At 33.4% G+C, this 26,480-nt stretch overlaps 2 protein-coding genes across 2 annotated transcripts; one reads left to right on the top strand and one right to left on the bottom strand.

Moving 5' to 3' along the window:
• Nucleotides 1–2,405: 2,405 nt before the first annotated feature.
• LOC143556223 (F-box protein ETP1-like) lies at nucleotides 2,406–3,331 on the bottom strand. The gene is made up of 2 exons (XM_077045607.1): nucleotides 2,849–3,331; nucleotides 2,406–2,795 (listed from the first exon to the last, which is right to left on the bottom strand). Exons 1-2 carry the CDS (start codon nucleotides 3,329–3,331, stop codon nucleotides 2,406–2,408), a joined length of 873 nt encoding a protein of 290 aa, XP_076901722.1.
• Nucleotides 3,332–19,849: 16,518 nt separating this feature from the next.
• On the top strand, nucleotides 19,850–22,550 carry LOC143556225 (cytochrome P450 734A1-like). The gene is made up of 5 exons (XM_077045608.1): nucleotides 19,850–20,189; nucleotides 21,040–21,263; nucleotides 21,340–21,581; nucleotides 21,670–22,042; nucleotides 22,107–22,550. Exons 1-5 carry the CDS (start codon nucleotides 19,922–19,924, stop codon nucleotides 22,548–22,550), a joined length of 1,551 nt encoding a protein of 516 aa, XP_076901723.1. The 5' UTR covers nucleotides 19,850–19,921.
• Nucleotides 22,551–26,480: the final 3,930 nt, after the last annotated feature.

A 26,480-nucleotide genomic window follows, 5' to 3' on the forward strand; every position in this document is an offset into this window, starting at 1 on the left:
TGGTGTTTATCAAATAACCCGAACTAAATCATTCAGTCGGCAAGCTTAAAAGCTTACAACTCTTTAATTCATCATAACAACCGATCAAACAATAGACCAAATAGCCTGATTTATAGATAACAATAAACATTTGGGTCGAACTGATTTAATTGTCACCAAGTGAATCATTAGTTCATTCTATTGGGTGTTTATTAATTAGTGTAATTGTTTATTGGGTCTATTAGATCTCGTAAAGGTCATCGAGTCTATGGGTATGTTTGGCAAAACTAGCTGGTGACTGGTGGCTGGAAGCTGTAGCTGGAAGCTGTAGTTTTTAGATATATTTAGGTGTTTGGCAGAGTAGCTGGAGCTTTTAATAAATGTATAAAATGACCAAAATGGGCATAATTAAAAAACAATAATATTAAATATACTTATTTTGAAAGATTATTTAAGTAATTAAAATACTAAAAGCTTGTAACTCTTTCTAAACGCTACTAGTTGGAGCTTTAAGCTTTAAGCTTTTTCTCATGACCTAAAAGCTTCAAGCTCCTTCAACCAGACAAGGCTTTTAATTGAGTATGAGCTTTTTCTTAAAAGCTTGAAGCCCCTAAAAACTTCTAAAAGCTCCTTACCAAACATACCCTATATGTTCTTTTATGCAAAAGCGATTAGTAAATCCCCTCTCCCTCTAGCTTATTCTTTCTACTCGTTTGCATCTCTATCATCAAACCAGCATATATAATGTCTGTACATTAAGAACACATAACCAAAAACATAATAAAAGTTGAATAAAAGTACGAAATTTGATATGATCCAACCGAACCTTTTATCATGACGAACAAATGAAGTCATTCGAAAACCAAAACTTTTATGATTGATAATATTTAAAGTTAATCTCATTATCTTCATGCTATGCTATATTGTCCTTGATTGATAAGATTGAAAGAAAATAACAATTAGATCAAAAGGGATAACTCCATATATCAATTTATTATTATTTCAAAACATACACCAAAATATTGAACAACTATAATCTAACTAATTTAAATCCTCTCACAATAAGAAACCATGATCCATGAAAACCCAATGCTAGTCAACGCTATTCATTCACTAAACAACTAATTTACGCTGCTGGAGCATAATCATAATCTCCATCATCGTCATCACCGTCTCCCTCTAAGCGAGCCAGTGTAGGTGCATAGTCATAACCATGATCATGACCATCAATGTCTCCATTAGCATGACCACTGCTATCTATACACCACCACGGTCCAATTGTCTTTCTAATGTGAGCCATTTGTTGGAGTGGAATTTTGATGAAATTTAGAGTTGTGGTTAATTTTGAGTATGAAAATCAGAAACTTAGAAGCCATATTTATGGGTAAGGAGATCCACGCATCAGATTCCTTGAGAAGACGCTTATGTATACATTCATGAGTAAATATGTGTAAGGAAAGGAGATCCACGCACCGGATTCCTTGAGAAGACGCCTATATATATGTATCCATGATTATAAGTGTGGAGTTGTAAGTAAAGTGTGTGTGTAACATGTGAAAAACAATTTAGGAGACATGTCAGCAGATTAAGCACACTCAGAACAAGTGCAAGTACTAGTGGTACTGAAACATGAGCATGTGTGTCTACTTTGTGCATGAGTGTGTCATAAGAGGAAAGTGCTGAAAAGGAACACTTAAAAAAGGTGAATGAGCATCTCCTTTTCAGAAAGGAATACAAATTTGTTTACTGCAACTGAAAATTAACGAAACCTCCCAGCTCCGTTTATTCATGGTTCGAGTCAGGTGCGGCACATGGTTTTAGCAACATAGTTGTGATAACGAGGGTTTTAATTAGCTGCACACGCTTAGTGGAAATTATGATATGTTGCTATTTCGGGTAGAAATTATGAAGAAATTGAAGTTTGGAGACCTTGTCACTTGATCCCCTCCTTTCTCCTTCTTCTCGAACTTCTAGGGTGAAGAATTAACGACCGAGTCTGCGTTGGATGTTCATAATGACAAGGTAGGTTTATGATATACAAGAAATGGAACGAAAGTAAGTAACTTAGGATTAATGAATGTGGAGAGAAAGCTAATTGAATTGGGAAAGATTGCGCACTTATTCAATACTCAAGCGAGTCTTTAAACAGCCAAACGTGCAACGTAAACACCCTTACAAAATCGAGAAAACAAACAGAATTCAAACGGAAATAAATAAGAACAATTCAAAAGCTAGGTTAAATTAAATATATAGTTGGCATAACAATGGCCCTCTATTCCGCATTTGCGTAAACCAAAACTTAGATGCATGTTATCAGTTGGGCGACACCAAAGTCTCGAGGTATTTCCCCATTGGAGGGATATCCATATCCGTATAAGTACACTTGTATCTCAGAGTGGTATATACACACCTATAGTTGTGTGGCTTCACTGGATATGTTTTAAAAGACACCCTTCCTTAAGCATGAGCCAATGTCCATCAGCCATCAAGGGGAATGGCTCCTGATCCAAACTAGGCGGCCAATAAGTCGCCGCCTTCGTCCAATCACTATGATTTGCATCCATCTTCCACAACTCGAACCTACTATCTGCCCGCATCCAAACATGAATGTAGCCTCTTAGAATAGTTACTGTCGTTAAATCTCTTAAGAAGGGAGTTGCTGCCTCTGTGAAACTCCCGGTCTTGAGATCGAGCCTTACAACCGAATACTCATCCGCCTTGTCTTCTTTAAGGAAATAGAGTGTTTCGTCCAGCGACACACTATGACGAGAAACCAGCCGGATACACGATGGATGTCCTCGTTCGGCTCGGTCTTTCTCCACAAGTCAGATTTCAAAGAGTATATATACACATTGCAAGAGTTTGTTACGCGAAGAAGCTTGTAGTCATCTTCGGAAGAGATGTAATAGAGCGTGGATGCTCTCGTGTTGGTCTCGTAGCATTCTTTACAAGCATAGGCTTTCGACAACGTCTTGTAGTCACCGGTTAGGGGATTCCATAAGATGAAACTAGTGTATTCATTCTTGATGCGTTTATCCTTTACGCCAACACACACGAGTCCTTCGAAGGATGTTATAATAGACACGGTTTGATCAGGGATGTCTAGGTTGAACGGGAAACGTAGAGGGGTGGTTAAACCATGTTCGGGCGCTTCACAGTCGACGGTGGAGAAGGTAGTGTTGGATTTGTAGAGTAGTTTGTGTTGGTTTTGATGGTGGAAGAGGTGCATGCGGGCAAACAAACGGGTGGTAAGGAATGAGTGCCATGCTTTGGAAACACACATGAAACGGGTGGTGGATTCGGCTGGAACCCTTGGTAGGATGTTAAACAACACTACTTCTTGTGAAACCATGGCTTCGATCTGAGGTTTTGGGGGTCTAACAGGACACGGCTAGCTAGGGTTTCGATACAAAGATTTGATTTGATTTGATTTGATTTGATACATGCATGGGAGGCTAATTATATATTTATACGATATTATATGATGAAGAAACATAAGCGAGTGAGACAATCAAGGAAAAATAATAGGAGTCATGAAATTCTAATTGGGTTATAAATTATTAATATTGGAATTACAAATTAAACTTCAATATCACATTCAATTTAAATTAAACCAAATTCAACATAGACTTTATATACAAGTATACATTTATCAACTTATCTTATACTAGCTAGTTGTTGCGTTTAAACAAGTGAATCGATAAACAAACCCAGGACTCAATAGACGATCGAACAATATTTGCTCAAACGTCACACGAGCGACTCTATCAATTGGAAACAAGAAAAAAGAGGTATATAAAACAACTAATCCTTGCATAGGTAAACAAAACTTAAGGAGTAAGAAAAAGTAGTTAGTAAAACTTAATTACACCAATTCTAATTTTAATCAAATAAACTAAAGATGATGTTAAGAAAACTTAGCCATCAAGTTTCGCTTGATTTTTCCTTAAAGTCTCTTTGATTATAATCTCTTTCAAACCACCCCATTAAGATCAAACCAAACCATCCACAAGTGTGACACATTTAATACTAGGTTGAGGCCCGTGTACTATACGGGTAATTAATAAAAATACAATATATAAGCGCAATTCAATACAGATTAATAAACATATATTTTGTTGTTATAAACTATCATAATGTGGTCTACAGTATTTAAGCGTGTTGAAAAAGCTTAAATTTACCTTGGTTTTCGCTTGCATTGTGTTATTTCCATCTTCTTTTGTGTGGATTTTTTCGAACCTCTTAACGTTTTTCATCTCTTTCATCACACCTAAAACTAAAAGTATAGGCTGGCGCGTGCTTTTGTGGCTTTTCATCTCCTGTTGTGAAGCTTCTATTAAAAAATATATATAAAGGATAAATTGTGAGTATCTTAATGTTGTACTTTGACTTTCAAAGTCTACTAAAGTAAAGTTTGATTTGAATATGTTTAGTCTTTGCCGAACAAATCAATAGCAAGATCAAAGCACTAAACACATATATATATTAGGTTTGACCCCAATCAAAACCAAAATTCACGTTACCTGTTTGAGGTGTTAACCAAAATCCAAGACCATCTCAGAATCTAGAAGATGATCCATTGGTTTTTCCTATTTGTTTAAAGCCCAATCAAAATTTAAAGCTCAGACCAATTAAAACTCATTACCTCCTGTTGGGTTTAGGCCAGGCAACAAATAGTACTTCCACACTACACCACCAGTCACCCCTTTATGCCCTACTGCCCTCTTCCGATCGCCAGTGACCTCTCTGCCCCGGGTGGTGGTTCCTCTTCCACGGTTTAACTTTTACTTGTTTTATTTAGGTGTTACTCTACTTCTATTGTTTATTGGATAATGTGTTTATTGGAATTGATTATGAGTTTATGGTTTAAATGTGTTGGTGATGGTCTTACCTTACATAAGTCTTCTAAGTTCTAATGACCCTTCAACGAGAGTGCCTTTATAAACATCCAAAAAGGTACTTTGACAAAAATAAAAATGTTTTCAAAATAATAAGGGTAATTAATATTTTTAGAACGAACGACTTTCTTTATTTGTTTAGGCCACCGCACTCTCCAATTGGAGAACCCTGTTTCCCCGTTCTTGCTTCTTCACTAGAGTTTTTGAAATTTAGGATCGAAAATTGCCGGTTATATAACATCAATGAGATAATTGATGGATTGTTCGTGACTTCACCGATGGCGTTGCCATCACTCCGGATACTATCTATGAGAGATTCTGGTTTAACAGATAGTGGACTTGAAGTTATCATAGATTAGCCCCGTTACTTTAGTCTGTGAACGTTGGTCTATGTCAGCACATCACGAGTTATGGGATTGAAAGGGTGGCTATTGTCCTTAACGACACATTACTTGAGTTGTATATGGACCGGTGCAGCAGTGTCAGGCGGGAAAATGCATTAGGCATCTGAGAACTATGGTAAGACTGGAGGTGCTACACGTATCGATGACACATGGAGCCGGTGATGATTTCGTGATGGAGGTCACTGCGAGTACCGGCAGGAATTTGAAAGAGCTTGGTTTACGTGGTTGTAGGTGAGTGTCTACATTAAACAATCTTTGAACATGCTGTAATTCTATTTATTCGGTTCGATTTTGAAATCTTTTTTTTCCCCTAATCAATATCCGAATTCGGATCGATTAGAGACAAAAAGAAACTTCCAAACCAAACCAAACCAAACCAAGCAAATCAAATGAATCATTAACCTATCTATATATAAAACCCCTAAACTGTTGTTACTAAATTAGCCAACTTAGTTTGCTTGTTAATCAAGGCTGACCAACCGGTCTTTGGTATCCATTGCAAACCGGTGCCCAGGGTTGCAGTCTTTGGACATATCAAACAACCGAGATTTGTCCGTCATAGGCCTATGCCACCTGACCAATGAGTGTCGTTTCCTAAAACACACAAGAATTAGCGCAACACATTCAGGTATTCACAAGTCTGTTATGAAAACTATCTATGACTTTTGCGAATACTAACGTTTTTATTTTATGTTAAAGTGATCTAGCACTCACGGCATTTATAAAAGTTTATAAAGCTTCTTTGAGTGAGATCTCAGTAGTAGATGGAACACAAAATGTAAGATAAGCAAATAATATTGTATAACTTCTTCAAAGTTAATTAGGCATAGTTTATGACATTGTGTTTCAACTCTTTTGTTTTGTTTTGTTTTTTTTTTTTTTCAAATGCAGATTACTACCGATTTTTTACCTCGCAAAAAGATGTGGGCGCAGCTTCGCTACACACCATTCCCGCCTCCGGCATAACCCCTTAGCTAGCTAGCTTTTGTTTTCTTTTTGATAAACTATATGAGGTCCAACTTGTTAGCCAGCTGTTGATTGTGACTCTTAACAAGCATGCAAACTCACCCTTTGATCTGATGAGTATAAAACAGAGATCCAATATCTGATTAGAAAGCTTGTTCATTCTGTTCTTTATACTAGTTTTGTCTTTTGTGAACATATTGAGTTGTTATCATCGGTTACTAGTTTTTTGAGTAGCCTATCATACACGTAACATTTAAACTTTTGGTGTAAAATTCAGCAAAAATCATATAAATAAATAAACGAAAATGATGCTCTAAATAGAAACACTTAACAAATAATATTTCTAATTTCATCAGCATTTGTTAACTTACCTGAATTCAATTCAGCAAATGGAATCGAACCCCTAGTTGTTCACAAAAACGAGCCGGCTCAGCTCAGGTTGTTATTTGATCCATGGGGCTTTTAAACGGTCCTCCGTCGCCGGTAGCCGCACCCTGCCTCCGGTCAACCGACCAATAATTTCTAAGTATCCAATTCCAAATGCTGCATTATTACAAATACTTAAAAGTGTACGTAGTTGGGCTTGCTTGCATGGACTAGACTTATTTACGCTGGCTATTGGGCTGCTTTTAATAATAATCATAATAATAGATGATGAAAATAACCCTTAAGTTATTTGATGTGATCCGATTGAAAAACATTTGAATCTAAACCCAATATATTTGTCACTAACCCCACCGAATTCTAACATATTACCCGAAATCATTTAAATGATATTGGTGAAGACAATTTTGTAGCATGTTCCAAAACTGAGAACTTGCTTGTCAAGCCGTTCATTAGCTACTCGAGACCAGCTTACTAAAAGCTACAATCGAGCCGACCCGAGCTCAAGCTAGCCTTGAAATGATCTTATTCAATTAAACATATATTCACTCTTATTATTATAGTATGCTTATAAAGGGGACATATATATACTATTACATTATTATATAAACAATAAATTTAAACATATGGGATGCAGATTTCTTCTTTTTGGTTTTTGAAAGCTTAAAATCGAGCCACTACATCCTCTTCTTTTACTTTATCAAACGTTTTTTTTTCTATACCCATTCTTTTTCCTGTCATTCATTCTTATGCATCATTTTTTTGCTCTCATTTCTTGCGCTCATAACATCCTAAATGCATGTATTTAGCCAAGAATTCTCCTATAATCTCTCTTGTTTCTCTCCTCTAACTCATCATCTATGTCACAAATACGACCTAAATGCATTGCATTGGGTTTGGTTTAAGGGATATGCTAATGTAACTGCTACTAATTAGTGATCTTATTCTTAAATTCTATACAATAGGCTGAGTTGTTATTGAAACATATGAAACTAGTGTTTTAAATACTGGTTCGAACAGCCTGCTAATACCTGATTCAAGGCATGAGCTTGGTACGATAAGGACCAGTAAAACTAGAAAACGGTATTCGTTAATTTTATGTCACCGGTAAATCCGGTTTACTGGTTCAAACCGTTGAACCGGTTTTGACAATCTTCAATTTTTAATTTTAAAAATTTAAATTTTGCTGAAATACCGATATTTTTGGGTGTTTGGGATTCCTTATTTTGTCTCCTTATAATTTTTTGTCAGGATATCCTAACTTGTTAGCTTATGACTCATAATACCTTGACTTATCAAACACCTTATTAAGTTAATAATTTAAATGAAGCTTAAATAAGCAATCCCGAACATCCCCTTTAGGGAAAAATAATTATGTAACCTTCCATATTTTGGGTAAAAAACTAGCTGACTTTGGATAATTGGATTACTTTTATCTAAGAAAAACTCGTTGAAAAACTTGGATTACTTTTTTGTTATAAAATAACTTTAGAATTGTTTTTTTTTTTTTAAATTATGGACTGTAGTATTAATCACTCATCATCAAGAAGTATAAGGGTCGTGATGTAATTAGATGAAAGTATGGGCTTTTGGATAATGTAATATTGAAACAATATTGTAAAAGTAGGTTTCCAAGGCTGAGTACTCCCCGAGTACTCGCTACAAGGTATGGATCCGAGGAGATTTCTCCAACTCCGCCTACTTACTAAGAATTAATCAAATGTGGTCAACCTTAGCCAAGAATCACATCTAGTCGGTCAACTTAGGGTCATTTTTGACTGAAGAATAAAATATAATTCATATTTCTATAATATTAAAAAATATATAGCACTTTTTTTAGTTAATGATTAGAAATTTTAGAATAATTTAGTATTTGAAAATGTATTTGAAAATGTATTTCTCTTACTTATATTAATATTCCTTTATTTTATTATATAAAATAAATATTAGTATAACTATGATATTTGAAATATATATAATATTCAAAAATGAATTTTCTTTATATTTACCAATTCCGAGTACTCCTATAGTACCCCGAGTACACCCAACTCCCCAGTCGACCGCATAGGGTCCGCCTAACGACTTTTGTAACCATGTATGGGATTGATCTCTTTAAAACAAGGATGAGTTAGTTACATGCTGGCAGTCCGTGAAATCTTATAAACTGTTGTCTACAACTAAACGGAAACCCCCCCCCCCCACCCCCCACCCCTTTAATCGTTTTTCAAGGTTTGACCTGAAAACTTGTTTTGTGCACCACTAACCACCGGTGTTACAAAAGCATAACTTTTATGACTTGTTCATATGCTCACTCCTTGATAAATTATCTTAGGCCCAAAAGACCACTTACCCAAAACATTTTTTTTTGTGTGAACGCTAATTCATATATTTTTCTCACTAGTAGACCTTATTTTAATTTATGAAGCTAATGTCATTCATAAACAAAGAACCAGAAGGCCCATTTGTGTACATAACTACTAACATGCATACTAAGTAATCTGATCTTCCTTCGTGTGTTCGAATCATTCTTGTTGCGATATGTGTAGCGGGGCAAGTCCTTGAAGATTGTATCTAGCTAGTCATAAATGTATCTAACCGTTTGGGTCATCCATCACTTTTGCATATCTTTCAGGGAATGACTCGGTGATTAATTAAAGACATGTAGTAGTAGTGCTTGCATCACTTTAATAGCCCCACGGTCGGGAGTTTGGGCAATGAGTCATCGCAAGATGAAACTATAGATTCATGATCACAAGCATTATAAAGAGACAAATATGAGAACGCCTCATGACGTTCTCAGGACAAGTCTGTGACATGTGTCTCATATGGATGAATCCCACGGCTAAAAGTATAATTTACAACAGTTGAAATGAATGTGCGTAAGTAAGAAACGGTACAATGATTTGTTTGATGTAGGTCATGGGGCGTGTTCCTTATCCGAGCACTTCTTAGTCAAAGGTTGAACATGTGCATAATGGATGGTGGATTGAAACTCTCGGTTTAATGTAGGTCCTAAAAATTTCCCTAGACATGTGAACACAGATAAGACATGAGAGTGGTAGTCGTTTTCAGTCGAGAATATAAAAAATTACTGTAGTATCATATCTTGCGATCCAACATAAAAGTAGCATATGATATATGATACATATATTTTGTAAATAGTTTTTGTATATGTATATATATCCACATGACATATAGAGTTATTTTCTATCATTTATTTTGTATATAGTTTTTGATGAAATAAGTGCTTAAGGTTCACATTTATCATATAGAATTATAGATATGCTTTGCTTGTTATATTAATGAACATTAAAACTATAAACTAAAACAAAACATGGATTTAAGAAATAGACATTTGCTTTGACTCTTGATACCTCTAAAAGGTATTAGAGGTCTCACGTACAAGAGTAGCTAAACAATCATAGGGTCAAATTGGGATCATCAATAAGCAAAGTGGTGGCCAACTCATATATAAAGATAAAGACTAGGGGAGAATGTCCAATAGAATAGGGGAAAAGGAACAAGTAATGCATAATCATTTACTATACTATATTAGTTTTAATAAAAACAAATAAGCATTTAGAATATAAAAACAAATGTTAAAGTTTAAGTAGATAATATGTAAACGTATATAGTAATAGGTCGAAATAAAGACGGTTTGTCATGTAATAATATAAATAATTAAATATAATAGATCAAATGTCATGTTAAGATATAAATATTTAAATTTCGAAAGCAACCCAAGCTTTATTTAGACAAAGCATTTATATAGACAAATTTAGAAACATGTTATATTCATGTAGTAGTGTACGACACAAATATACATTTATAAACATGATAATCGTGCAATTGAACTTCTGATTCAATGCATGCGGATAATGGTTAAGGCTTGGATCATTAGGTCTTGGTTCGAAACATGACTCGGGAAGGGGGGGGGGGGTTCCACAGTGATGAGTTTCATTCTTAATGATGTTCCATAGTGATGAGTTTCCTTCTTGATGATGTTCCCATATAAGTTAAGTCTGAAGAGTTGAAATCAATACAGCCTATTGGCATCTAGTCTCAGAAAGCTTACTCAAGTTTAAGGGTAGTTCCATATGTTGTTAAAACAAACCATGATAATCGTGAAAAATTACACGGTTTGTCAAAAGTGTCCTTTAGAACATGGTTCGAAGGTTGTACTCCCACGATCCCAAAAACGTGTGAAAAAAAAGTAAATAATAAAGGCTTCTTGTGATTTTCGTTGCCATATAAGTATGTTTTTGAAAATATTATTAAGGATTTGTTTGGAATCATATGCTGAATTAATAAGAGGCATGACTGATTAAGAAGTAACATCTATATCATTCAGCATGCCCCTTAAATTTAACCATTAAGATGTTTCATAAACCATTAAGAGGTGTAACCAAACATACTTTACGTATGATTGATTCAGAAACAGTCTGTTAATGAAATTATTAAAAAGCTACCAAACAGCCCATTAATAATTGTATTTAATTAAATAATCAATTCTATTGATACCTTTTGTGTTACAAAACACAAATTATTTCAATGGAAAGACACTTCCTATGGTATTTTCAATTGTGACAAAGATTGAGTGGCCTACTTCAATAACATTTCCAATATATAAATTATAAAACTTGATTCTATAGCTCATTTCCAAACTATTTTAAGGACACATATCTCGTCACTAGGCACTAATAATTCTACAACTAATCATCACATCAGTAGACATAGCACGTGTTAAGGATGGCTCAATCATATATGGTAACTTTCACTTATCATTTTCCTTCTCATTCACGGTTTATGCTTGTCTTGTAACGATACAATAATTGTCACCGGAAAATAAAAGCCGCCACTTTTTATAGAAAAAAATTGTTTTGACATGCGGTTTGATTGTATCTCATACGGGCAATCCGGAACAAGAAGCTAAGAACCTTGGAAACTAGTGTCGGATTTTGAAAAACCGATCATAAAAGAGATTATTTATTTTGGTTCGACAATGGAGCACTCGTTACTTATGACCAGTTGGGTAATGATGCTAATAACCTTTCGGTTAATTATCATAGCAGCTTGTTATTCGCTTACCTGTCTCTCAATTGTAATTGGATCATTTTATTATAATATAAAATTTGAGTTAATGATATGCCTATAAACCTCACTTGAGAATGGGTGGAACTAAATATAGATGCATTGTAACTACCCTAATGTATCGCTATTACATGTCATCATATGTTCCCTTATAAATTAAAAAGCAACAACTGTTGTGAATGGTTTGTAATTTTGTAGGTGGTAAGTTGTAACATCCTAACTTTTTGATGTGCTATATCTTAAAAAGTATTTTAATTGATACAATAATGATAAACATCCACTCAAATTGTGTGCATGGTCTTAATTATTGTTAAAGTTTGACTAAAATGTCAATAACTATAATTTCTGAACTTCTATCTTCGTCATAAAACTAAGATAGTTTAGGGATTTAAGCTGCCAAATAGGTGTACTTAAATGTCAGAATTGAAACACTTATCGTCATTGAACTTTTACCTTTGATCATTTATTAGCTTGAAATCTTATAATTAACAATCTAGCAATTAGGTAGATCACGCTCAGTTGTGCCAATTAATCGGATTAGTTTGTGTATCAGCATGACCAAACCACTATATCTAGTAATTGCTTATCAGTCTTAGCAGATGATTCATGTCTATATATTTATCCAATTGATATGATTCATATTTGTTCAGTTTATTGCATAACCTGAACCCGAAGTGTGTTACTCTTTTCTCATATTAATTTACAACCAAAGTAATCGTCTTTTCATAATCAAATCAACTCTTTAAAACCGCATGACATCGTTTGTCCACTTCAGTTAATTAATTAATAAATCATAAGTTTGACTTGCAGTTTCCTTTGATTCCCTGAGAAGGCGACCTTACTTACTCATGCTAGTTATAGGTATTTAAGCTTTAAAAATACTTGTTTTTACTAGAGCACGACATCTACATCAAAATGGAAAATAAATGTTGATGAACACAAATACACAACCAACTGATTGATGATAAACCCTAGTCCCAGATAAACAACTGTATAAACAATCAAAACCAACATAAAGCTAGATTAAATACACATTCAATCAAACTTCAATCCAATTATTAAACAAGAAACACAGATACATTCAGTTTAAGCATAAACCCTACACCTAAAGCGGTCACAAATATTTTAGCCTTGCCTTTACATGATGAACAACTTGATTATGTGTTGAATGGATGAATCAACGATCAGGGAGCTCTGAGATGGTGTAAAATTGCCTCTAGGTCGCCGCTGATCTCTGAAAAGATAGATAGCTTGAATGACGGCAGAAAATTGGTTTTATAATAATTAGGTTATTTTCCCGTCCTTGAGCTCCTTCGCGTAGCACGAACCCTGAAAACTTGTCCTTTGTGTAGCACGTAGGACAAAATAATTGTTTTTTGCTTCCTGCCTCCCTCACTTTGTGCGAGGCGTGTGATCCAACCCGTCACATAGTGCGACGAGGCTCCTAGGCTAGAATTTTTCCCATTTTACTCATTTAGGCCTTGAAACGCGTGTTGGTCACTTTCACTCATTCCAAAATGTCAATGCAGGCTCGCATCTAGCCTCAATAAGCATCATTAACATTCAACACCCTGAAATACAAAAACACGCTTGAATTATCACAATTCACACCAAAAACGTAATAAAAATAAACGTTTAATGCACTAAAATACATGAAATATACCCAACCATCACCAACCAACCACACATCGTTTAAATATGTTTTTTTGTCATAAGCTATACGAGAACTACTATTATTCTTGTAGTTTTTTTTCTATGGTTTATTATCGTTAGTTCGTTAACTACCATTGCGAACCTAACTGGTATCAATCGAATTCGCCTCCCTACCCCGCCGCAACTTGTCAGGTTTTGTTACCTAGTAATTAGTAAAAGTCCAAATTCAAAATATGTTTCCTGTAAATGAAAAATATGTCATGTTAATTTATTATGATATATTAAGATGAAAAAGAAAAGAGGAGAGAAACAAAAGGTTGGGATTTTTAACTATCCATAGTCCATAAAAGAGATGGCGGGCAGCTTTCCTTGAGGAACAAAATGCCAAAAATGATGTGTCCTTCCAACTGTTTACCAGCTTTATTCATCTATATTTATATTGTTTAGTTACAGACCAATAGTGTCATTCACAAAGGTCCAAAGCAAAAACAATTAATAGAATTTATATCTATCTTTCTAATAATAGAACATATTTAAGCTTAAAAGATCGATTTTTTTAACATCAAAATTTCATCTTTACCTTACACCTGTAAGGATTTGAACTCATAGTCTTGATCACATTTGCAAGAGAGGATTCATACCACTAGACCGATAATAATAATAATAATAGACCAAAAGATCGAGTTAGATTACTGAATTATATGTTTTGCTAATATTTTGCAAATTCACAAGTAATGATCAACATATACCAAACTAACATACTATATCAACTAGTTTTTATTTAAATAATTAAAATTTCTGCCTCGGCACCTCTAATTCAAGTTGAATTTTAGTTGTTTTGACCTATTTCTATAAGACTCAAGTTCAACTTGTGTATTGTAAAAGCTTGAATGTAGCTTGCTTGTTGTTTTAGTTATTTGTTTGTGTGTGTATACGCACACATATCACGTAGTTGTATGTATTATATTATATTTATGTGAAAATAAATTCATTTAGTGATAACGGAATCAAACACTACGTATGGAAATTTGTCTCATATTTGTTTATTAATGAGTATTCTAGGTTAGAGCTCAACTCAGTCTCATGTAACCATTTGTTTTTTGAGTGATTATGAGCGACTTGGCTCGTTTATATCGAAAAAACATAAAACTTAAGAGATAAAACAATAATGTCTTTTTTTATATATAAATATGTACAAGTTTTAGAAATATTTGTTTGTTTGCATGCTAACAAGTTCCATCAAGTGAAGTGGGCAGTGAATTGGCAAACTCAGAATCACATCCATATTGAAATCAGTAACAATAAAAATCAGAGTGAAAATTTATTAATATATCAAATCGTTGTAGTACAAACAAAAGTAGTGAAAATTGTATTAAGAGCACACATTATGTTTATTTCATTTCATATATTTTTATAGTACGTAGAATAATTTTACTACTGTGAATCTGTGTATATGTAACTGTCACGTTCGGCCATAAATCGATTTTTAAAAACCACTTGTTGCCGAAAATGATGATTATTAAATTTCCGATTATTTTTTCATTCTTAAAATTCGGCTAAAGTTTTGCAGTAGTGTTCTAAATGTTTATAGTTCGAAAAAAAAGGGTTTCAATGACTAGCGAACCATGCATGAATTAATATTATTTTTAATTTCATAATAAAAAAGTGTATTAATAAAGATATTTTCTCATACTCAATACACAAAATCTGTTGTAACGCCACATCATTACAATACATGTTAAGTTGCTTTTTTGTCTTTTTATTTTTTTTTAACTGCAAAAAATATAGATAAGCATGCAAGTTAGAAAAAACTAATCCACATGATAAAAGAAAAGTTTCTTTTTAACGATCTATTAATATCAATTTTATTTATGCACACATCATATTTTATTTAGTTCATATAATTGTTAGACTACAAAAATAAAATGAAAGTTACTATAGATAAAATTAAACAAAAGTTAATGTTTATATTGCGTTACAGTCTTTTAAATCATGTAAGTAAAATAATTTGTTTTTGTTTTATAGATAAAACATTTTAGTTGAAATAAACCAGTACACGCGCGCACGTACACAAGCACATATACATTGATTAATCTATATGAAACAAGTTGGCATTGATTGTTGGGTTGAATATTGGTGCTTACATCGAACTTTAATCATAATATTTCCATGCATATACATAGAAAAAAAAATGCAATTTGCACTCAGAATTGTATTAAGGAAAGAGTGATATCAACTACTAACAAAGTCAAATCTATCAAAATCAGATAAGATACGCTGTCAGCAACTGTTGTACATACTCACTCAGTCACTCTCATACGTATATTGTTATTATAAATCCCTTTACATATGCTTATCAATGTTCATATATGTCTGGTATATTTATCTTGTGTTTGATTATTGCGAACATAAGGAGCCATATGACATCCCTTTTGGAGTCAGACTCATCTCTCATCTCAGACTTTGTCTTAGACGTCAATATGGGCTCCCTAAAATCCGACCTGATCCCCTCAACATTCTTTGCTTTGTCCCTATAGAGTATGGCCGGCAGCCCGACATGGTGTGGAGATGGAGCCCTGGACATAACCATACACCATCAATTTGAAACGAGTCCTTTTCTTTAAAATGTGATGAAAAAAACCTGGTCGGGTCAGAGTAACTCTCAACTACTTGTTTGTCCATCTTTATGAACAATTAATGCAACAACTATAAAAGCAAAACATAAAATAACAACATAAAATGACAACAATCTGAATCTATGAATCATATGACAAATATTTCATCCACTTTATATTACAATATTGTGATTGTCTCATACTTTCTGGATTGTGTTTGATGTAAATAAACAAAAACAAGAATTATCAATTTAAAAGTATAATTTATTTAAAAAATAGTATGGGAGGAATGAAGGACGCATATCCCAAACATGTTTTGGTATTATTAGAACAATATTAGAGGGTAGTTGCCTTTATGTGGGGTAGTTCTTGTTTGGGTGCACCCAAGCATCTTTCCCTACCCAATGCAAAGGAGCTCTCAAATTGACACCCTTGTTTCCATGTGCATAAATTTAAGAGCAACATTCCAACTTCACAACCCTCTTTGCGCCAACCCCTCACCAATAATATTATTTTAATTAATGAGTCCATATCCATCACCAGGTGGGCTTGTCCGGATAAAATTCTACGACTGGCCCTTCCTTTCATATTCCTTGTCCTCACCAGTCTGGGTGCAAACGAGCCGAGCTGCTCGTGAGCTACTCGAGATCGGCTCGTTAAAAAACTCAACCGAGCCGAGCTTAACGAGCCCGAGCCCGAGCTCGAGTCTAAAAGTAAGTCCGTCTAATAAACAAGCCCGAGCCTGAGCTTCACTTATAGAGCTCGAGCCTAAACGAGCCTGCTATTTATATAATTTTTTAGAATATATATATATATATATAATGTTATGAAAAATAAATAAAAATAATTAAATAAATATATTATTTTATACATAAAACAATAATAATAAAAATAATTATAATTATATAAAAAATAATTAATAAATAGTAAACGAACCGAGCCGTGTTTAAGCTTGAAAGTCTACTCACGAGCCGAACTCAAGCTTTAAAAATAGAGCTCGAAACGAGCCAAGTTCGAGCTCGAGCTTTGTGTAAGTTAAATGAGCCGAGCTCGAGCCTAGTCAAGCTCGAGCTCAGCTCGGCTCATTTGCGCCCCTACTTACCAGTCCATTTTTGAGGATTTAACTTATTTAACTCACCCCTCTTCTCTTCATATCAGACACGCTTTATTCTCCTTTCCTCTCTCTTCCAAGTCGACCATAGATTTCTTCCACCGCACAAATGATCAGACAGTTTAATATGATTTTAGTTTATGACGTGAAAACGAAAAAAAAAAACGTTTTTCTTGACAATAATAGATCGAGAGATATAACAATAATCGCTAAATAATTGTGTGGATCTAATAATAAATAAATAATGTTCTTACTTCTTAAAGTTTATATACAATATTTAGCTAGAAATTTGTGTTTACGTGATTAATCATTTCCACAGACATTATAAGAAGGTACGATGAAGTACTTTTACTACCCTTTTTTAACTAGGGTAAAAGAATATAAAAATCTTTTGTATACAGCTTGAAACCATATGGGAAATAGTAATAGTCCTAGTAGAAACTTTTTATACATGAGATATGTTTATCGGAAAGACTACTTTAATTTGATAAGCGAGTTGTATGATCAATAATCGTACCAATGTGTCATGTCACTCGAGTTAATTAACCCGTTATATTTAATTTTGTTAAATATGTCATGGTATATCGTATCGTATTGTGTAACTCACTTATTAGGCATGCTTATACTTTTGTTAATGTACGTTAAATGTGTCTTGTTGGGTTTGAATTGAATAGTCAGGTTAAACGTGTAGAGTCAGTCTTGTAATTTTACTCGCCATGACACATTGGCCAATTGTAATAAAAAAAATTAATGTGACATAAGCACTATCGTATAAATATATAAAGAATATTATATAACATGTTACTGTCATAGCTTTCTTGCATTTATGATCACAACCGATATTTGTTGGAGATTGATCGACATGCATAATTTGATTATGACTTTGCATAAACAATCACTCATGAATCTTAACCGTTTGCTCATGTCTTGCGTAGTCACCCATAATATATATCCATTATTCAAGACATTTTAAATAACGGAATCATTACCTTTTTGGCTGCAAGCCCTTGATAGTTGATAGCAAATAAATAAACTAAAGATAATTCTAAACTCATAGGCCAATCACATATCAGTAAGACATACGAGATTCTTGGTTCATATGGAATGACGGTCTCTTAAATGACCAACATATTTTGGGCTTAATGCTAGTGGATGCACGAAGAACATCACTGGTAAGAGTGCAAGATAGAAGTAGTAGGTGATTGACCTCTTGAAAATTTCCGTTTTGACGACCAAAACAAATTCGTATGTTCTTCGTGAGCAAAACGAGCAATATTCATGGTACGTACGAGAAGCCAGATGCTACAAACTATTATTAAATCATATTCAATTAAAATTTTTCAAAATACCACCTCAACTACTTTCAATTTGTTTCAGAACTGACCTGCGATCTTTCCTAATAATTTGTTTCAAGATTAACTTTCAATATCAAGTACGAATCAGTTAAAACTAAAAGGTGAAAAGGATCATACTCCTTTCAAGTAACTTATCATGATATTATCTTAACCGCTACCAGAATCTTTAATTATGATAATTGGTAGACCTTGTACGTTTTGAACTTTTGATTTAACCATTTATAAAGAAAATGTTTAATTCCTGTTTTACCCGACATGTTTTCCATTCTCACTTATGAAAAGTGTTTTATAACCGACAGTTTTGGTAGCATTACAAGTGGAACAAACGGAAGATCATGAGAAGCAGCATAAGCCCTGGGAACATATACTTCGAGTTACAAAAAAGGTATATGTACTTTAATTTATTGCACTTTTTGCACTCACCTATAGAATCTTTTAGCATTTTGTTCTGTTACTCTATAAAGAAAATAAAGAAAAAATGAACAAGCATGAAGGGTTTCCTTAAATTTTATATAATTTTATTTTTATGAGGTTCTCAATTAACATTTGGAAGTGAGATAAACTAACTCACTACTAAATATATTACTATAAACCGTTTATATATGGACCTTACAGAATTTGAATTCTCCACCATTATTATAATTAGATGGAAGACATGCACCTTTATTATATTCAACACCATGTCCTTGGGGCGAGGATGCGAGATATTGCCAAAGTGTGCGTCTTATATATGTACACTCGACCAATTAATTGATGACGCATATATATACATGCCAAGTGTTTAATATTTGATAATATTTTATGTATAATATACATATATAGCGGGATTTAAAGTAACCAAATCAAGGTCATGCTTGTTGAGCCCGGCCTTGGTTTATATAAATTAATAGTGTTTAAAACCAGCTTCTTTGAACTAAGCGAGTTCGAGTTTGGCTCGTTTAACTTAGCATATTTCGACTTGACTTGTGAGAAAACTTTAAGCTTGAGCTCAACTTAGTCTCAACTCGTTTTTTATTTAATTTATATATATATACATAACGAAAATTTCACATACGTATAAAATATATACTATCTAGTAATTTTTATCATATTTTTATATAAAGTAATTATATTTATATCAATAATAGACCGTTTTTTATGTTTGCGAGTTTAACCATGCTCGGTTTCTAAAGCTCCGACTTGAGCTCTTTTATTAAACGGGCATATTTTTTTCTACAAGCTAATTTAAGTTCGACTCGATTGTAGCATTTAGTCATACAAACTCAAGTAGCTCATAATCAGTTCCACATGTACATATAAAGTTTGGTATTTATTCAAAAGACAAAAGCTGAGTGACTAAAATGTAAGATGTAGAGTAGTTGAGGGATGATTACTCAAACATAAAAGACAAAAGCTGCTACATAAAAGGCCCAAAAGACAAGTATTTTAGATAGAGAGAGATATAGAAAGAGAGAGAGAAAGAGAAATGAAAGGAGAGATGCTGATGTTAATAATATTATTGATAGGATTACTAATTTTTGTTGTGAAGGTGTTATGGTTGAAGCCAAAGAAGATTGAAGATCATTTTGGGAAACAAGGCATAAAGGGACCTCCATATTGTTTCTTCACTGGTAATGCCAAAGAGATTATGAGTTTAATGGAGAAAGCTTCTTCACAGCCCATGCCTATGCCTTTCTCTCACAATATACTCCCTAGGGTTCTATCTTTCTACCATCATTGGAACAAAATATATGGTATACTTTCATTTTTTTAATTGTTTTTGGTTTAAATTATCATCATCATCATCTGAATATATGAGTTCTTGATCATTTGATGCTTTCAATCTCCATGATCATTGATCATGTTAATAATACTCTTTCTGGTTATTTCTTTTGTGAGGGTTGTGTTATTTCTTGTGTTTTTCTGGATGGTACATATAATATACACACACACTTACAAGTTATAACCATATATATCACATGGGTGTATATGCATATATGAACAAAATATATTATGTGTTTGTGATGTTTAAACTATCCTCAAGATTATGTTAACTGATCATGATAAGATCAACGAGATTCAAACTGATTATGATTATGAATATGTGTTTTCGATTTAATGCTGTCAATTACCATGATCATGAATAGTTTGAGTCAACAGTTTTGTTTCTTAGAAAAGTTTTATACTCCTTTTGTTCATCCTTTTTATATGGGTTTATGTTTTTTCTTGTATTTTTCTATTTATGTTTATTGTTTTGAATGGTATATATAGCACATGGGTGTTTGTAAATATGTAGATATAGTCCCCATGAATCAATGCTAATTGTGGCATATAAAGTTTAAACTATGTCCTTCAAGGGGTTATAAATACTCTTTTAAATCATAAACTATTACTATTCAAATACCATCATCATCATCATCATCATCTATGTGTCCTTGTACTTGTTTAAAGTTCTTCTGCTTAATGATTACTAAATCTAGCTCCAATTTTGGTCTATATACAAATGATTGAACTCCTATATATGACCAGTTCTTGCAAGTTATGTCACTTTATTTTAAAGGGTATGTGTAATTGATATGGATTTTGTTGATGCAAATAATGTAGGTCCCATGTTTCTTGTATGGTTTGGACCAACGGCACGTCTAACAGTTGCCGATCCTGATCTCATTCGAGAAGTATTTTGTTTGAAATCGGAGATGTATGAGAAAAATGAAGCTCACCCCCTTATCAAACAACTTGAAGGTGATGGTCTCCTTAGTCTCAAAGGAGAAATATGGGCATATCATAGAAAAATCATCACTCCAACATTTCACATGGATAATCTCAAAGTAAAATTTTCTACCTCCCAATGTTCTATTATTAGTTTAACACTTCAACCATTCAACTTGTTATTTTTTTTTATAGTTATTGGTACCCGTGTTAACGGGTAACGTAATGAAAATGCTAGACAAATGGTTAGGCATGTCGAACTTTGGGGAGGTGGAAATCGAAGTATCGCAATGGTACCAAAACCTAACGGAAGATACCATGACTAGGGCCGCATTTGGCGCCAACTACATAGATGGAAAGCATATATTTCAACTGCAAGCTCAACAATTGGTCTTAACATCTGAAGCATTTAAAGAAGTTTTCATTCCAGGTTATAGGTATGCATCCCGGAATTGATCATTAAACACATTTTTTGAAAATGATTTCTTATTGAAATTTATATTACAACTTTTTCTGATGTTGTAGGTTTATACCCACAAAAAGGAATATTAAATCTTGGAAATTACATGATGAAATCAAGAAAAGCCTATTTAGGGTAATTGAGAGGAGGAAAAAATGGGGTGATGTGGACAATGTAGATGGGCCTAAGGATTTACTTGGGCTGATGATTGAAGCTAGTAGGAAACAATGCTTGCCATTGATCACTACACGTGACATTGCGGAGGAGTGCAAGAGTTTTTTCTTTGCCGGTGAGCAAACCACCACCAATCTGCTAATGTGGACCACCGTGTTGCTAGCAATGCACCCACAGTGGCAGGTGATAGCACGCAATGAAGTGCTTAATGTATTCGGATCACATGATATCCCAACCAAAGATTGTGTTTCCAAGCTTAAGAAGGTAATTTTACTCTCAAACACAATTGGTATCCTAGTTACAAATGTTAACTAATGTTATTATGCAGTTGAGCATGATACTTAATGAGTCACTAAGACTATACCCACCAATTGTGGCATCGATTAGACGAGCAAAAGCCGATGTTGAATTAGGAGGGTACAAGATCCCAAGTGGAACTGAGCTTCTAATTCCAGTCTTGGCAATTCATCATGATCAAACTATATGGGGTAATGATGTTAATGAGTTTAATCCAAGTCGGTTCTCAAATGGAGTGGCACGCGCATCTAAACACCCAATGGCCTTCTTTCCTTTTGGGCTCGGTGTTCGTACGTGCATTGGACAAAATCTTGCAATGCTACAAGTGAAATTGACTATTGCAATGATATTACAAAGATTCTCTTTTGAGTTATCTCCAAAGTATCAGCATGCGCCAACTGTTCTTATGATGCTTCATCCGCAATATGGTGCACCAATTATTTTCAAACATTTCCGATATGATCCTATTGTTTAGGAGACTCGATGGTCATATAGTTTGCCCAAGAGTAGTACCCTACTTGTGTGAGTAGACCATTTGCCTTTTAGTGCACATAGAAACGACCATAAAGAGCAGCGTGAAAAAAAAAAAACTACCAATACTATCATAAAAAACCAATTATTTTGTTATTGAGATTAAATATTAAATTATTTTTTCATATCTACTCTATTTTCACTATATTATATAAATGACCCTTCTCAAGTACCAAGTAATGTATGATTGGTATTAGTGTTTAGATTTTGGGCATGTAGCTAGCTAGTTAGATATCTTTATCCACTCTTCATATGTATTTTATATAAATCTTGTTCCAATCTACACCACCTTTTGTAAATATGTGGTCTTACTTTCTTGGTTGATCCTTTGGCTTGTTCTTTTGTTTTAGCATCAATGTTTGATATAGTAATATATGCTGTATTTTAATGCTTATAATTATGATACGTATAATAAATTGCTCTATCTACAAATCTGGCTATGTAACTTACACATAATGATGTTGCGAAAACCAGACTCACTGATGGTTTAAATGGGAGCGATAAGTGAGATGCAAAATAATAAAATCATGCTACAATGATTGTGTTGAAAATATTGATTTTAGGCGAATCAATTAAAACATTTAAAAATCATCAATGCTAGTCTTCTCCATTGTGAACCAACTGGTTTTTGAATTTAACTGGTTGACATATTTTTTAAAACATAAGTAAAGGAAACTCTTAAACTATAGGTATATGTATATATATAAGTATTCAATTTACCAATAATAAAACAAAAACCTAAACATATTTTCTCATAAATCCTAAGGCATAGAGAACGAAATGATGCCCTTTTAAGTTGAGTTGAGTTCCCAAAAATAGGGAAAAACAAAACAAAGTGTTGTCCTCTCGATTCAAGTAAAAGAAATAAAAAATGTTAATGGTTTCGTAGCTTTAATCCATGGTCTAAAGTGTAATGAAAATTTATACACTCATTATTCATAAGTCTCTCATAGTTATATCTATGTGTGTTTAGTACGAGTCTCACCCGTTGCCCCTAGCGCAATAGAGTAAAATATCAACTTAAAAATCATATTGGAAGATATATGTAACTAATAAGTTGTTATAATATGTAACTTAATTATAATATGAGATCTTACTTCTTAGTACAATAGATTTTTTTCATGTAAGCGAAAACGATTTAATATATACAAATTAGAATTTGAAGTATATATGTTTATTCATGCATATATATTATCAATACATAAAGTTAGTGGTCGGTTTAATTACTTCCTTTATTTTAAATCAAATATATGTTACAACTATTAAAAAAAAACAAAACTTAGTTAGAATAACGAATATATTAAATAATTAACCTTGTGACTTTTTCCCTAAGCATGCTTTTTAATATAAAATCTTGAAGATGTCTCCCACATTGCACTAAACAACAAAATTTACATCCTAAAACTCCATTCAATAAAGTTTCCAAGTACAAAAGTTATTGCAACTTTTAAGGTTGTTGTCTTTCAAATAAGAATTTATGTTTGTTATCGGCACTTTAAACGCTTATTTTTTTCAATATAACTTGAAAATTGAAATTGCTAGTAAATGAGACTTGACATAACCCGTGTTTGAGGTTGACAATGCCAGTTTGGAGTTCGTTTGCCATCCCTAAGAGAGGGAGGGGCGCTTGCAGGTAGGGCTACACGGGTATATATGGTACCCTCATGTGGGTACGTCGTCACCTCTTATTGGTAGAACTTGGGATAATTGAGAAGATCACTCATCTCTCCCTAACAGTGAATTCACCTCTAATAACTTGAAAATATAACTTGATCAGAGACTCTAGAACCTTAACAAAATGAATATTCCTGTCATAATCCAAGATAAGATTGGAACACGATACAAAAACGTCTAGGGAGAACAGGCGCTATTGGGGTACTTGTTAAACAATTGGAGAAGCACCTCCACCTATTGAAGGCACCCCTTTGGGGAGTGTAAATCTGTAATAAGTAACCAAAATGGGTAATGGATGTTTCATTTTGCAAGTGAACCATCAACCAATCATTCATCAATTTTATAATTCTTAAAAAAGAAAAATGGTTTTAGTGTGTTGAGAAGAGTGTTTTTTTATGATTGAAGTGTTTTAGGGTAGTTAAAAGTATAAATGGCATTGTAGTTCAAAATTGATAGAAGTTAATTGGAGTACCCTTTCCTCCCTTGGGTTTTAGGCTAGCTAATTAACATGAATTGTTTGTTAAATGGGTTAAGCCAATTAGGACCGTTTAATAAATAGGTTTATTCAAACACGACCTATTTAGTATTCCTGATTGAACCGTTAAGGGTGTTGTTAAACGCACCCATACCATTATTGTTACTCCCTCCCCCCCCCCCCCCCCTCCCCACCTCCCTCCCCCTCAAGTTTTATATTAATACGATTTAGACTTTTTGTTTTTTTATAGTTATTTTGTTATTTTTTATTATTATTATCATTTAAAAAATTGTTTTTTCTTCTCTATTTAATAATAATATCTGAATTATCCTTTTAGAAGTGTCCTTTTGTGAGTTAAAAAACTTGAAAAGTGAGGGTCAGGTGGGAATGACACGTGGACATCTTTGTCCAGTCAGAGAGGGACAAAAGCAGCAATAGCAATCCCTTTTGCCACCCAAATTTCCTTTTTTATTTACTTTTTTAAATAACTGCCTTTAACTTATTATGCCTTAAAACGAGAATAAAACCCATAATTATTTGGTTGACAGTTAGGCATTTTTATAATTATATCAAGCTAGTGATTTTTGTTAAACTATTATCTTAGGTAACCTAAGTTTTATTAATAAAACATTTTATCTATTTAATATTAATATTTTATCTATTTAAGTTTTATTATAACATATTTAATTTTAAAATTGCATATATTCATTTGATATAAGTTCAAGATTCACCAGATTTCTTTTTTATGGTCCTTCATTTTATTTTATGTGTTACAACCAATTTTTATTCACAATAAACGTAATGACTTTCATTTTACTTTTCTATAATATCCTAAAGAACAGGGTTTATAAAAACAGATAAACTTTTATTGAAAAGGTAAATTTTTTTGTATTTTGCGAGAGTTGAACCCAAGACTTCTAGATGTTTAAGAGAATTTTGTCTCTGCTACGTACTGTGCCACCAACCCAAAACAAAAAAAAACAAATAAATTTCTTTCATTATTCTCTTTTATAATTTGTCTCTGCTACGTACTTTGCCACCAACCCAGGCCACATTGGTTTGTAAATTTAGTAGTCTCTTAGGGTTTTGCTTCATGCCACTGTAATTTAGCTGATCTCATATAATAGGGTATTGATGAGATTATATGGTTTTTCAGTAAGATGCTTTTTACAGGTTAAAAAGACACGAAACAAGTTTTACAAGACACCTACTCCACTGTGTTGCCAGGTTAAAACGGCTAAACCTAAGCATTACTCTTTTAATTCATTTTCTTGAACCAAGACCTACACTACATGAATAAGTTATAAGTACAAAAAGGTTATTAGTTAAGAATGAGTTTTCAGTTTCAATTATTTAAATCTACACAATTCTCAAAAATTTGAAAATAAATTTGTTGGGCTAGTGCTTATAGACTTTTCAATTGGGCCACAAAAAAGACTTATGATCAATTTATCGTTTCAACTTTTCAAGCTGTGTGTTCATTGTTCACATATACTAAATGGCTTGATGTAGGTCCGTCACGTGTTGGTGCTTATGTAAGGCGCGTAAAAAAGGATTTTTAAACAAGACAGTGTAGATCGAGAACATTCTTGAAGAGGTAAAAGTTCTTAGTTTTCTGTGGATTAAAAACAAAGTTAATTGTTTAGATATCGATTTGGATAGGTGGAAAACGTTGACGGTGTAATTGTGTTGTTTGTTTGTTTGCCTGCCTTTCTAGCTTCTTGC

The sequence above is a fragment of the Bidens hawaiensis genome, unplaced genomic scaffold (assembly GCF_021521415.1).
Source record: "Bidens hawaiensis isolate Kalapana, Puna unplaced genomic scaffold, B.hawaiensis_p1.1 tig00018484_1, whole genome shotgun sequence".
Lineage (NCBI taxonomy): Eukaryota > Viridiplantae > Streptophyta > Magnoliopsida > Asterales > Asteraceae > Bidens > Bidens hawaiensis.

What these genes read in the sequence shown, in the direction of transcription:
- LOC143556223 (XM_077045607.1), bottom strand. Translation starts at nt 3,331, where the DNA reads ATGGTTTCACAAGAAGTAGTGTTGTTTAACATCCTACCAAGGGTTCCA. An exon ending in ATGACTACAAGCTTCTTCGC is followed by an intron (nt 2,796 to 2,848) that starts GTAACAAACTCT and finishes TGACTTGTGGAG; the next exon opens with AAAGACCGAGCCGAACGAGG.
- LOC143556225 (XM_077045608.1), top strand. Translation starts at nt 19,922, where the DNA reads ATGAAAGGAGAGATGCTGATGTTAATAATATTATTGATAGGATTACTA. An exon ending in TCATTGGAACAAAATATATG is followed by an intron (nt 20,190 to 21,039) that starts GTATACTTTCAT and finishes CAAATAATGTAG; the next exon opens with GTCCCATGTTTCTTGTATGG. An exon ending in TTCACATGGATAATCTCAAA is followed by an intron (nt 21,264 to 21,339) that starts GTAAAATTTTCT and finishes TTTTTTTTATAG; the next exon opens with TTATTGGTACCCGTGTTAAC.